We start from the raw sequence: 13,552 nt of genomic DNA on the forward strand, positions 1-13,552 counted from the left end.
ATTTAATTGTTTTACGTATTCAAGTTTACAACATAAAAGTTCCTTATATAAACTAAAATGTCAGAAACGTCAAATACTATCAAAATCATTTCTCAATTTTTTTCCTTAAAAAATGGCATGATTGGATGAATTTATTGCAATACATAGGTAATTTTAACAATTGCCCAGGGCGGCATTTTAAGTAAATCGGCTCTGAGGACTAAACTACTGCTATTGATGCCAAAACAATTATAAAAGATGAAAACTGTGTATCATCAACAAGCTTATTATGTGAGACAGACAGGAGGCCGTCTTCTCTGTTCCCTACTCTTTACTTACAGCTGGGTGAGAGGTAACACCTGTATATGCCTGGCGGAAATAACATATCGGTTAATAAATAATCAGAATCAATTATTTATAGCAGAAAATTTCAACTTTACAGTTGTAGTCATGGATAAAATGATCCGAAACTCTTTGATTCAAGAGAAAGTCCACAATAAGTTTTGAAATTTTTTAATGTATTTTTTGGGTATTTTTTGGTTTCCATTTTACAGAAAAATATACATATTTAAAATTAGTTTAATAAGCTAGATATCCTATATGACGTCTAAATATATGTACATGTATATTTTAATCACAAAAGATTTTCAAAATTAACTTTTAAAACTAAATTTAACAAAATATTTTAATATTTCAAAACACTTACAAGTTTTAAATAACCTCAACATAAACCTTATTTCTTTTTTATACACTCTCTTGGGTCACCGATTGAGAACCACTGCATTATACGGTCATATGTTCTGTACATTTTTGCTATATCTTGTTCTCTACTTATTTGCCTAATATTCAAGGGCAAGCACTAGAAGTCATTCACCTCAATGCAGTTAATAATTGTATTTGCATTGTGTACATACTTACATATTTATTGCTTGCTTGCGCTTGCTTTGAACACTTATGCTACCGCTATGTTTTCGTCCACGCAATTACATGAATATTTGTTTGTGCATATTAGCAAGTCCCATTTAACATGCACTAAGCTTAATATGTAAGCAGCCTCTTGCAATGCTGCGTTCCCATTTTTTTATATTTCTCTTTTTGTTAATAACTACTTATATACGAATATATATAACTTACATACTTATGTATATATGCACTAATAGAAAACGAAACTATGTACTTAGCGGAAATTATGAATTGAACGGTATTGCAATATTGCTTAGAATATTATTTAAGGAGAAGAATTTTGCGAATAAAGTTAGTCTAATAGCTGACCACACATAGCATCATTACCCGGCCCTTTGTATTTTATCGCTGTTACAACTTCGTTTAAACTTTTCGCTTTTTCGATATTTGCGCGGTTACAAAAACAGTTTTGTAGCCCTACACACTCTATAAATAAATATCTTTTGATAATTTATACGGAAACCCAAGTTTACATAACATTTGCTGGGGATCCTAACCAAAATATGTATATACGTTGACAATTGGTACTGCTAAACAAAACAATACTCTGCGACAAAATACGCTCCTTCTCAAAAACAAAACTATATTAAATATCTTTAAATAAAGATTACAAATATACGTAAAAGTCAACAAAAAATCTGATCTCACAAATTACCCACTGATCTCGCAATTTATTTCTGCGGGATTCTTAGTGGTAGTTCATTGTTTTGCTTGTCATCTGTTCAGTAGCTCATGAACTCGTGGTTTTCTTTGGCAGCACTGAAAGTTCATGAGCTCTCTCAGAAGGCAAAGAGAGAAGTTTCGGATCATTTTATCTATGTTTGTAGTATACACTGGACGGAAAAAGTGATCAACTTTATAGGTGTAATATACAAGTATGTATGTATACTGGACCAAAATATATTATAACAATCACTTCCTGTTTTAGCTAGGTTAAATAAAATATGTGAATAAAAGTAAAAATATTAATATATTACAAATAGTGGTTGGTGGTAAAAACCAAAAAATAATAATAAATAAGCACTCAAAGGCGCCCTCCGCCGATCTATTGCTTCGTCTAGGACGGGACGAAGCCGACGTTGTTCTTATCCAGAAACCGTGGCTGAGCAGAACCGGTATCTCTGGTTTAAGGATAAAAAGCCACAAGCTCCTGGCGGCAAACAGCACAGGTAGAACCAGAGCCTGCTTGTTGATCAGAAAAGATGTCGTCGCTGCTAGACTGGAGGACAGTGCTGGAGAACTCTGGCTTGTCTCAGCCTACATGCCGCACGACGACGAGGTGGAGCCACCTCCGTACCTGCTGAGAAGGGCTCTGGCAGAGGCCAGGCGCAAAGGGGCCGGAGTCGTAATAGGCTCGGATGCAAATTCAAGGCACTCCGTCTGGGGGAGCTCGGACATCAACGCAAGAGGCGAGTCACTTTTTGATTTTATTTGTAGTGTAGATCTTTCTATATGTAATAGGGGGAACAGCCCTACCTTTGTGACTGCTAGCAGGGCGCAAGTCCTTGACGTTACGCTAGTCTCTAGGGAAATTGCTCCCTTGATTTCGGAATGGAGGGTTCTAGACGACCATTGCTTCTCCGATCATAAATATATTGGTTTCAGCTTGAAAGCCTCACGCCGGGAGCTCAAAACCTATAGAAATTTCAGGAATACCAACTGGGTCCTGTATTGCAGGAAGCTTCGATCAGATCTTCCAACTGCACCCGACAGGGATTTGATCCTATCTGCGGATGCGGTCGATGAGCTCGTCGAGGTTTTCAGCTCTGTTGGTAAAACTACTCTTGGCAGCTCCTGTCCTCTGAGAACTCAGAAAATCAAAGGGCAACCCCCTTGGTGGATTTCGGAGCTAACGGAGATCAGATCTTCGAGCAGAAGACTTTCCAAATAAAGCCTGTAAAAGTGGCTCTAGTGACGACTGATCGTTGTACAAGGCCGGACTGGCCATCTACAAGACCGAGTTGAAGAAAGCCAAGTCGGCTTCGTGGAGAGTGTAGTTCTGCAGTAGTGTAGAGGGCTGTCATGAGTCCTCACGGTTCAGGCGCATTCTTGCAAAAAATCCTACTTCAGTGGGGTATCTAAAAAATGCAGATAGTAGTTGGACAACTCGCAGCGAGGAGCCGCTGAAACTACTCCTGGATGCTCATTTTCCACTAAATCACTCTGCTGAAGAAGTGCCACTGGGGGAGCTGCAGGAGGGCTGTACAGCCTTCTTGGACCTTCTGGACGATCGTCACCTTTCCTGGGCGTTGAAATCCTTCAAACGCTTTAAGTCCCCGTGGCCCGATGGCATTATTCCAGCGCAATTACAGGGTACGATTAAGATGTCATGCAGCTGGCTGGCCCCCATCTACACGAACTGTGTTAGATTGTCCATGTCCCGAAGGTCGGGCGACAGGTTAAGGATACTTTTATGCCGAAGGCCGGCAAAAGCTCTCACGTCGGTGCTAAAGATTTCAGACCCATCAGCCTATCCTCATTTCTGTTGAAAACATTGGAGAGGCTTTGTACATTAGGAGCAGAATACCGAGGGGTAAACTGTTACGGGCGCAGCATGCCTATATCAAAGGCAGGTCGGTTGACACTGCTTTGCATGATGTAGTGTCATGGCTGGAGATAGCTCTCAAGCACAAGGAATTTGCTGTGGGCACCTTTCTCGACATGCAGGGGGCCTTAAACAATGTGCGACCAGAGGCAATGGTTAAAGCCATCGAAAAGTTTGAGGGGGAATCGAACCTCAAGCACCTTGTTTTTAGTCTGACAGAACTGTCGCAGCGGAGTGGGGTGGTGCCAAGACAACCAGAAAAGTGAATAGGGGAACTCCGCAGGGGGGAGTACTCTCCCCACTACTCTGGTGGTAAACGACCTACTTATAGAACTCGAGACGCAAGGCTGTCGGGTGACAGCCTACGCTGATGATGTGGTTCTTATGGTTAAGGGAAAATTCCTGAATACCGTCTACGAGCTCATCGAGGGGTACCATCAACCCAAGTAAAACCGAAATGGTTTTATTTACTAGGAGGTATAAGATCTCAAATGTGCCTCTCCCCTCCTTCGGGGATTCGCTTCTTCAACCTGTTGAGAAAGTTAAATACCTAGGGCTTATCCTCGATAGAAAACTTTCCTATAGGAAAAACATTGAGGAGAGAGTTACGAAGGCATCGGTTGCCTTATACTTCTGCAAAGAGGCTATAGGGAAAAGGTGGGGACTCTCACCTAAGGTGGTGTTCTGGCTCTACGAAACCGTAGTTAAGCCAATAATGTTCTATGGTGTGTTCGTCTGGTGGAGGGCGCTCGAAAGGTCCACACTGGCTAAAAAGCTTGAGCGGGTCCAAAGAGCGGCGCTCATCGGAATCTCCGGTGCACTGCGAACCACACCTACAATAGCTCTTAATGCTATTTTAAACATAGCACCTGTGGACATTGCCGGTAGGTGCATTGCTGCGAAGTGTGCTCTAAGGCTCAGGGAAGCTGGGCTTATGAGGAGGTCCGAACAAGGACACTCCGTAATTCTTTCCTCCTTCAGCTGCATTCCGGAAAACATAGATCACTGCGTCACTGAGGCTACTCAAGGCGGCTCCTTCTCCGCTCATATTCCAACGAGAGACATGTGGATGGGAAGAAGCCGCTGGAGAAGAGGCGCGGTGATCTTTTTCACGGATGGATCGAGGCTAGGAGGGAAGGTTTGAGGGGGGTTTTCTGCAAGGAGCTCTCCGTCAGTCTTAGCTTGAGGCTACCGGACCACTGTAGTGTTTTTCAGGCGGAAGTGGCCTTTTTATAGAGGTAAGCATCCACTCCTATAGTAGGGCGGCAATACTAGCTTTGAGCGCGCGAACCGTGCAATGAAAGCTAGTCAAGGAGTGTCTGTCCTCACTAAAGATAGCGGCTGGCTATTTCAACATCAAGCTCGTTTGGGTGCCTGGTCACAGCGGAATCGCTGGAAACTGCAAAGCCGATGAGCTAGCCAGGGGGGGCACCCTTGCCCCGCTCACATCGGAATGGAATCTGTTGAATCTCCGTTAGCGTATTGCGCTCTAGCTTTGGATCAATGGACCTCGCGAGCACTCAGCAGACGCTGGTCGACGACCAACTCCTGGGCGACCGCGAGATCCTTCTGGCCAAGAGTAGAGCGCCCTGAGCAAAGTGCATCTAGCCGCTATGGTAGGAGTTCTCACTGGACACTGTCCAATGGGCACTCATGCGGTACGGCTTAGAGTACTACCCGATGCTAGAATTACAGCATCTTTGTCTTATGAATAGTTTCACGGTTGATTCCCATTCGAACAAAATTGCTTGGAATGGAGTGCAATACAAGAATGAATTAATTTTACACTAAAGAGTTAATATTCATTTTACACTTCCATGATGAGATATAAAATAAAATATCGGACCAATTTTGGTGATCATAATAACCTGTATAGAAAGGAAATGTAATTACATATATTTGAACACAATTATATTGTATTAACTAAAACTACCTTGTTTATTTATTTTACAACACATCCAAGACTTCTCCGTTAAACTTTCGGATAATATCTAAAAAAGAGAACACAGGCTGCCAGGGCCTACGGCTCAGTTTTACGAAATGGTATTGTTATTATTATTATGTTAATGTTCCTTGAAAATTTGGTTTATTAATTAGATGTATGTTTTTGTGATGATTGTAAGTAAATCTCTTGGAGCAACTTGCCCGAAGATTCTTTCTCGCGTGGATTTTAGTTTTTTGCAGTCGTAGATTAAGTGGCCTGTGGATAATAATCCTTTGCAGAAGGGACATGGTTTTTTGGGAGCCCCTGTCAAGAGGTGGTACATTATTGTAGACTGCTGCCTTAGGGTTGTTTTTGGGTATATTGCCCTTGTGCCCTTTGTATTTAATGTGACGTATCTATGGGGGTCTTGCTGGCACTCTATTTCTTTTTTTCAGCTAAACTGCGAGCAATGTAATTTGACAAATCTTTTGGTTCTGTTATGTGAAAATTTAGATACGCTACTTTGTCTGCGGAACGTGCGGCGGAGTCGGCGATTTCATTTCCGCTGATACTTATATGACTTAGTGTCCATATCAGTTTTGTTTTTTTGCTGTATCTGAGAAGAAAATTTCTGATGTTGTTTAATAAGGGGTCGTTGTTGTAAATGTTTTGCACCGCTTTGATGACGGACATGCTATCAGTGCAGATTGCAAATTTCCCTTTGTTTTGGCTTGCAAAATCCAATGCTTGTTCAATGGCTGTCGCTTCCGCTGTAAATATCGAACAAAATGGTTCGAGTATGAATCCGGCGATCAATGATGCGCCTTCATGTACTATGGCAAATGTTGTTGTAAACACGGGTTTAGAGCCATCCGTGAATATCATAGTCCAGTTTTGATTTTTATATGAAACCGATAGGTCGTGGAATAATTTTCGATGAATGACAGGTATGACATCGTTTTTAATTTTTTTGTGGAGTGTGATGTCGTAGCTCGATGACTCAAGCATTCACGGGAGTTTTTGGGTGGTTTTTGCTTTTGTGCCGTGCTTACTGCTTTGTAGCATTTTGCCATAACTGACACGTCTGTGGATAGTTGATTTTTTTTTTATAATTGCTCTTATGGGTAAAGGCGTTAATAAATTCCGTATTTAAGATTTTATTTTGTGAGTTAACCAGCTTTGGGATGAGTTTGTAGCTGGCATCACGCAGTCTGTCTTTTGTGGATGGTAGTCCGGCCTCCGCTAGGACGCATTTTACAGGAAATGTTGGAAAAGCGTTGATACTACGGCACACTGCCTGGTGGTATGGGGCATTTATTTGGTTTAGGTTGGTGTTTGCGCACCATCCGTAAATTGGGAGTCCATAATCGATTTTTGATAGTATAATATTAGTGCTCTAGTGACGTTTGTTAGTGTATGAATATTTACAAAAGATTTATTTGATGTAAGATATTTGATGATGTTTAATCTGGCTCCAGGTTTTTTCTTATGCTAATACACTGTTTTTTAAATGTAAATCTTTTATCGAAAATAATTCCTAATATTTTGAGATCATTTACAATTTCGATAGGTTTGTTTTTTATATAAAAGATTTGTAGGGTGACAATTGGTTTTTTTTGCAGATGTGTAGTATTTTACATTTTTCTATAGAGAGGGACGCGCCAGAGTGCAGTCCCCACGTTTTTAGTTTTGTTCATATGTTTAAAAATATGTTATTTACAATTTTTATTTCTTTGATTTAAGTAAAATTATAGCATCGTCTGCATAAAGCGAAAGGCTTATATTTTTATATATTAGTATTATATTGGATACTTGTTCAAATGCTATGATAAATAATACTACTGAATGTGGTGATCCTTGTGGAATGCCATTGTATAGGTTGAAATGGTTTGACAAGGTATTATTTATCCTTACCCGAAAAGTGCGATTTGTCACGAAGGCCTTTATGATGTTAAAAATTTTCTGACCAACGCCCCACTTTTCAAGCTGTGACAATATCGTATGAATTCCTACACGATCAAACGCCATTTCGAAGTCTGTCGATAATACAGTGACATGATTTTTTGTCGAAAGAGCGTTTGAGGCGTAATGTTGGATGTGAAGCGAGAGTCTATCGTGCTTTGTTTGCTTTTGAATGCCACCAGATTATGACTTATTAATTTGTTATTTTTTAAAAACCACATTAGTCTTTTAGCCAAGTTTTTTTCAAAAATTTCATTCATATATGGCAACAGAGTGATTGGGCGGTATCCGCAAATTTCCATTGTAGATTTTTTGGGTTTGGGTATAGGTAAAATGATTGCAGAGCGCCATGTGTGAGGGTAGCGGCCAGAATCGAATATATTGTTAAAGGTGTGTAGGAGTTGTATTTTTGCGTCGGTGGGAAGACTTTTGTGCATGGGGTTAGGTTAGGTTAGGTTAGGTTGGCGGGTCGATCCTAAGAAAGATCACACTTGGACAGCTTAAACGCCGGTCCGTTGTGGTACCCAAAACTCCTTTAAGCCGGATCAATAGACCCTTACATGTCGACAAAGCGCTTTGTGCCTATGACAAACTTGTTGAGACGGCCAATATCTGGTCGCCGACCAGCATCTGCTGAGCTCCTGCGAGGTCCATTGGTCCAGAGCGAGAATGCAAGACGTTAGTGGAGAACCAACTCGATCCCATTCCGATGTGAGCGGGGCAAGGGTACCCCCCCTGGCCAGCTCATCGGCCTTGCAATTCCCAGCGATTCCGCTGTGACCAGGCACCCAAACGAGCCTGATATTGAAGGGACCTGATGCTCATTCTAGCGAGGACAGACACTCCTTGACTAGCTTTGAATGCACGGTTCGCGCACTCAGGGCTTGTATTGCCGCTCTGCTGTCGGAGTGAATGCTCACCTCTCTAAACGAAGCTACACTACGTAACAGTACTTCTACCGCCACCTTGATCGCGGCCACTTCCCCCTGAAAAACGCTACAGTGGTCCGGTAGCCTGAAGCAAAGATTGACGGAGAGCTCTTTACAGAAAACCCCCCCTCCAACTTTCCCTCCTAGCTTCGACCCATCCGTGAAAAAACTCACCGCGCCTCTTCTCCAGTGGCTTCTTCCCCTCCACATCTCCCTCGTCGGGATATGAGCAAGGAAAAAGGCGCCTCGAGAGGCCGCTGTGACGCAGTGATCCAAATTTTCAGGAATGCAGGTGAAGGAGGAGAGAATTGCGGCGTGTCCTTGTTCGGACCTCTTCACAAGCCCAGCTTCTCTGAGCCTAATAGCACACCTCGCAGCAATGCACCTACCGGCAATGTCCACGGGTGCTATGTTTAATATAGCGTTGAGAGCTATCGTTGGTGTGGTTCGCAGTGTACCGGAGATTCCGATGAGCGCCGCTCTTTGGACTCGCACATGCTTTTTAGCCAGGGTAGTCTTTTTGAGCGCCTTCCACCAGACGAACACACCATAGAACAGTATTGGCTTGACTACGGTTTCGTAGAGCCAGAACACCACCTTTGGTGAGAGTCCCCACCTTTTCCCTATAGCTCCCCTGCAGCAGTATAAGGCGACCGATGCCTTCTTGACTCTCTCCTCGATGTTCGGCCTCCAAGAAAGCTTTCTATCCAGGATGAGCCCTAGGTATTTCACCTTATCAACAGGTTGAAGACGTGAACCCCCGAAGAAGGGGAGAGGCACATTTGGGATCTTATACCTCTTAGTGAATAAAACCGTTTCGGTTTTACTTGGGTTGACGGCTAGGCCGCTTCTGTTTGCCCAGTTGGATACCACGTTTAGGTACCTTTCGGTGAGCTCATAGACGGTATTCAGGAATTTACCTTTACCCATAAGAACCACATCATCAGCATAGGCTATCACTCGACAGCCTTGCTCCTCGAGTTCTATAAGTAGGTCGTTTACCACCAAGATCCAGAGCAGAGGGGAGAATACTCCTCCTTGCGGAGTTCCCCTATTTACCTTTCTGGTTGACTTGGCACTACCCCACTCCGCTACGACAGTTCTGTCGCAAAGAAGACTGAAAATGAGGTGTTTGAGGTTCGATTCCCCTTCAAACTTTTCGAGGGCCTTAACCACTGCCTCTGGCCGAACGTTATTGAAGGCCCCCTCGATGTCGAGAAAGGTGCCCACTGCAAATTCCTTTTGCAATAGCGCTGTCTCCAGCCATGACACTACATCATGCAAAGCAGTGTCGACCGACCTGCCCTTGATATAGGCATGCTGCGCTCGTAACAGTTTACCCCTCGGTATTCTGCACCTGATGTACAGATCCATAAGTCTCTCCAGCGTTTTCAACAAAAACGAGGATAGGCTGATGGGTCTGAAATCTTTTGCACCGACATGAGAGCTTTTACCGGCCTTCGGAATGAACGCAACCTTAACCTGTCTCCAGGCCTTCGGGACATGGCCCAATCTAACACAGTTCGCGTAGATAGGGGCCAGCCAGCTACATAACACCTTACCCGTTCGCTGTAGTTGCGCCGGTATGAAGCCATCGGGACCCGGGGACTTTAAGGGCTTAAAAGATTTCAGCGCCCAGGTAAGATGACGCTCATCCAGAAGGTCCAAGAAGGCTGTACACGCTTTCTAAAGCTCCCCCAGTGGCACTTCTTCAGCAAAGCGATTTCGTGGAAAATGAGCATCTAGGAGTAACCTCAGCGACTCCACGCTACTCGTAGTCCACCCGCTATCTGCATTTCTTAGATACCCCACCGGAGTAGGATTTTTCGCAAGAATGCGTCTAAACCTTGAGGACTCGTTACAACCCTCTACACTGTCGCAGAAGGCTTTCCACGAAGCCCTCTTGGCTTTCTTCAAGTCGGACTTGAAAATGGGCAATCCGGCCTTGTACAACGCCCAGTCGTCCCTAGAGCCACTTTTACGGGCTTTATTGAAGAGTCGTCTACTCGAAGATCTGATCTCCGTTAGCTCCGAAGTCCACCAAGGGGGTTTCCCTCTACTTTTCTCAGTTTTCAGAGGACAGGAGCTTTCAAGAGCAGATCTGCTAACAGAGCTGAAAACCTCGACGAGCTCCTCAATCGCGTCCGCAGATAGGATCGAATCCCTGTCAGGTGCGGTTGGGAGAGCTGATCGAAGCTTCCTGCAATACAGGACCCAATTGGTATTCCTGAAGTTTCTGTAGGTTCTATGCTTCGGGCGCGAGGCGTCCAAGCTTAACCCAATATATTTATGATCAGAAAAGGAGTGGTCGACTAGAATTCTCCATTTCCAGATCAAGGGAGCAATTTCCCTAGAGGCTAGCGTGACATCAAGGACTTCCGCCCTGCTAGCTGTCACAAAAGTAGGGCAGTTTCCCCTATTACAGATAAAAAGGTCTACATCACAAATAAAATCAAAAAATGACTCACCTCTTGCGTTTGTGTCCGAGCTCCCCCAGACGGTGTGCCTTGAGCTGGCATCCGAGCCTATAATAACCGCGGCTCCTTTGCGTCTGGCCTCTGCCAGAGCCATCCTTAGCAAGTTCGGAGTTGGTTCCACCTCGTCGTCGTGCGGCATGTAGGCTGAGACAAGCCAGATTTCCCTAGCACTGTCCTCCAGCCTAACGGTGACGACGTCCTCATTGCTGAAATTAGGTATAAGAAAAACGTTAAGTTCATTTCTGACCAACAGGCAGGCTCTGGTTCTACCTGTGCTTCTTGCCGCCAGGAGCTTATGGCTATTTGTCCTTAGTCCAGATATCCCATAGCTACTCAGCCACGGTTCCTGGATAAGGCCAACGTCGGCTTCGTCCCTTCCTAGACGAAGCACTAGATCGGCGGAGGCCGCCTTTGAGTGCTGGAGGTTAATTTGGAGGATCTTCATCCTCCAAACTCCTCTCCAGCAGTGCGAGTTCCGCACCATCGTCCATATCGTCGAGGCCAGCCTCTTCGAACAGATGCTCGAGACTGAAGACGGATCCGCCATCACTTGACGATCCGCCCCCGTGCTCACCGCGTCCGAGAGGACAGGGTCGACGTCCATTTTCGAGAGGGGAACTTTCCCACTCTCTTCCACCCTCGCAGGAGGCAGCGGGCCATCCGCCCTGCTTCTGTTGGGAGCGTCTTGAGAACGACCCTTTGTGACACTGAGAGGAGCGAGGGACTCCTTGTTCAGGAGTATCAGCGCTTGCCGATATGGTGCCTCGGTCCTCTCCAGCCTGATCACCCTCCAGTCTTGGGTGGGGAGAGATGGGTTGCAGTACCGCAACATCTCTTCAATTTCGGCCGGGGTGGAAGGTTCGGCCGGAAGCCAGACCCGAACCTGAGGCCGCATCGGGAGATCCGATTTGGCCACCGCCTCGAGCCTTGCTCCTTTCCACACCTCCCCTACCCTGGCTACCGCCTCCTTGTAAAGGAGAGCCGACCGCTCGTCGGCACACCTAATGAGTTTGTGAATGCCGAGGTTCCACCCAGCGCTTTCACATCTAGGGGGTGGTTCAGGGCTTCCCCTGACCACCTTCATGAAAACAGCGGAGATAGCAGCCGCTCCCCGCTTCCACTCGTCATGGGAGATGGCTCCATCTCCTCTGCTTCGGTCGTACACCCCAAGCTCCACTGAGCTTGCGAGTCTAGCGATTTCGCTAAACAAAGGTGCGGGTCCGACCCGAGGCTTTTTGCCGAGGGAAGATTCCCCCTCCTGCGATCTCTGCCGCTTTATTGAGGTTTGGGGCCCGTTCGGCCCCACTTTACCGTCGCCCACGTCGCTCAGGACCTTTTTGACCCACTCCAGTGTGCTAGCATGCTGGTCAGATTTCTGATCAGCCTGCTTGTCACCGTGGCGCTCCAAAATCTTGGCAGCCAGTCGACGATCAGACTTCAGCTTTTTAGCTGCAGTCACTCGCTTCCCCACCGGGCCCTTAGCGCTCGCCGAGGACCCCGTGACCCCCATGAGGTTCCTCTGCTAGTGCTGGCGATTCCGCCTCGCACTTCCGCCCTACCCTGGGTTGCCGTCGGCAGACTCCTGCCGACTTCCCCTACCTTACCGCCCCCCGTGACGGTAAGCCAGGCACCCCCTTATTTTCGTCCATCTTAGGAGGCCCTAGGCCTATTTGTCACAAAGAATCGAAACGAATTAGATTCTTGACTGTCTGTCTGCAAAAATAAAAGTTTTAGTTTATGAATTTTTCGTCTTCGTGTTTTATCTATGCAGATATTTAAACTATCTTTCATTTTAAAAATTATCAAAAAAGAACTTACTAGGGCTGGCAAACTCGATTCCGATTCTACTCGAGAATCGATTTTTTTCATAAAATAATCGATTTTTCGGATTTTTTGCAAGACGCAGGTAACTCATATCACTATTACAATCACAGTTTTTCAGCTGTTTCTCTAACAAAGACATTTCTAATTAAATAGGGAGTCCCAAAGTTAGAAAGAGTAAAAAGTATCGATAATAATAAAATTAACATGAGGACAGATTAAAGGTAACAAGGATGACATGATGTGAGACTCTCTCATTTTCGCTGATTTTTCTGTTATTCTTTTTCCCTGATTATTAAGATTAGGGAATTTCGAACAGCTGATGTCAAAGAAGGCGGGATGCCAGAAATAAACCCGCTAAAAAAAGCTAACAAAAGCACTGCGAAACGAAATTTCAAGAAACGACACAAATACTTTTGAATAACGTGCAACTAAAGTTTTTTTGCTAGTAAAGTAGTTTACTAGAATTTAATATATTTTTTTAAGTACCATAATACAGTTGGTTAATTATTGCATTCAATACTCTATAATGGCGCCGAAATCCAGAAAGAAGAAGGCACATGATGTATCTGACCTTGATCTTGATGAAGTATCAGCTCTAAAAATGGAAAATGAACTACTAAGATAGTTAAATTCAGAGCTACAGGAACGAAATTAATTACTGAACAACCTGGTGGAAAAAGGGAATTTATTAAGTGATGTAAGAATTTCATATGCTGACATTGCTAAAGGACATACTAATATTAATGAAAGAGTACCTAAAATACTAGTTAGAGCTAAAAATAATGATAATGGTGAAACTCTGAAAAAAGTAAAAATGAAATAACCTAGTGATCTAACAATACCAATCAACAACGTTCGTAAAAATAATGATGGACTTGTTTCTGTTAAATGTAAAAACACAAATGATATACAAAGAGTTAAATCGGTCTTAAGTAAAAAACTGGGTGGT

At 44.3% G+C, this 13,552-nt stretch overlaps 1 protein-coding gene across 6 annotated transcripts in view; it reads right to left on the minus strand.

Annotated features, from left to right (window-relative positions):
- LOC118683628 (putative 115 kDa protein in type-1 retrotransposable element R1DM) overlaps positions 1 to 13,552 on the minus strand; it is a 36,299-nt gene that overhangs the window by 14,133 nt on the left and 8,614 nt on the right. The window contains exon 2 of one of the 6 annotated variants that reach the window (XM_070112445.1): positions 4,963 to 13,270. The exons of the other annotated variants lie outside the window; for them this stretch is intronic. Within the exon in view, the coding sequence (XP_069968546.1) occupies positions 9,989 to 12,289 (2,301 nt within the window). The 5' untranslated portion in view covers positions 12,290 to 13,270 and the 3' untranslated portion in view covers positions 4,963 to 9,988. Of the gene's footprint in view, positions 1 to 4,962; positions 13,271 to 13,552 lie in introns of those variants that run through there. 6 annotated transcript variants of the gene reach the window in all.

Source organism: Bactrocera oleae, chromosome X (assembly GCF_042242935.1).
Source record: "Bactrocera oleae isolate idBacOlea1 chromosome X, idBacOlea1, whole genome shotgun sequence".
NCBI lineage: Eukaryota > Metazoa > Arthropoda > Insecta > Diptera > Tephritidae > Bactrocera > Bactrocera oleae.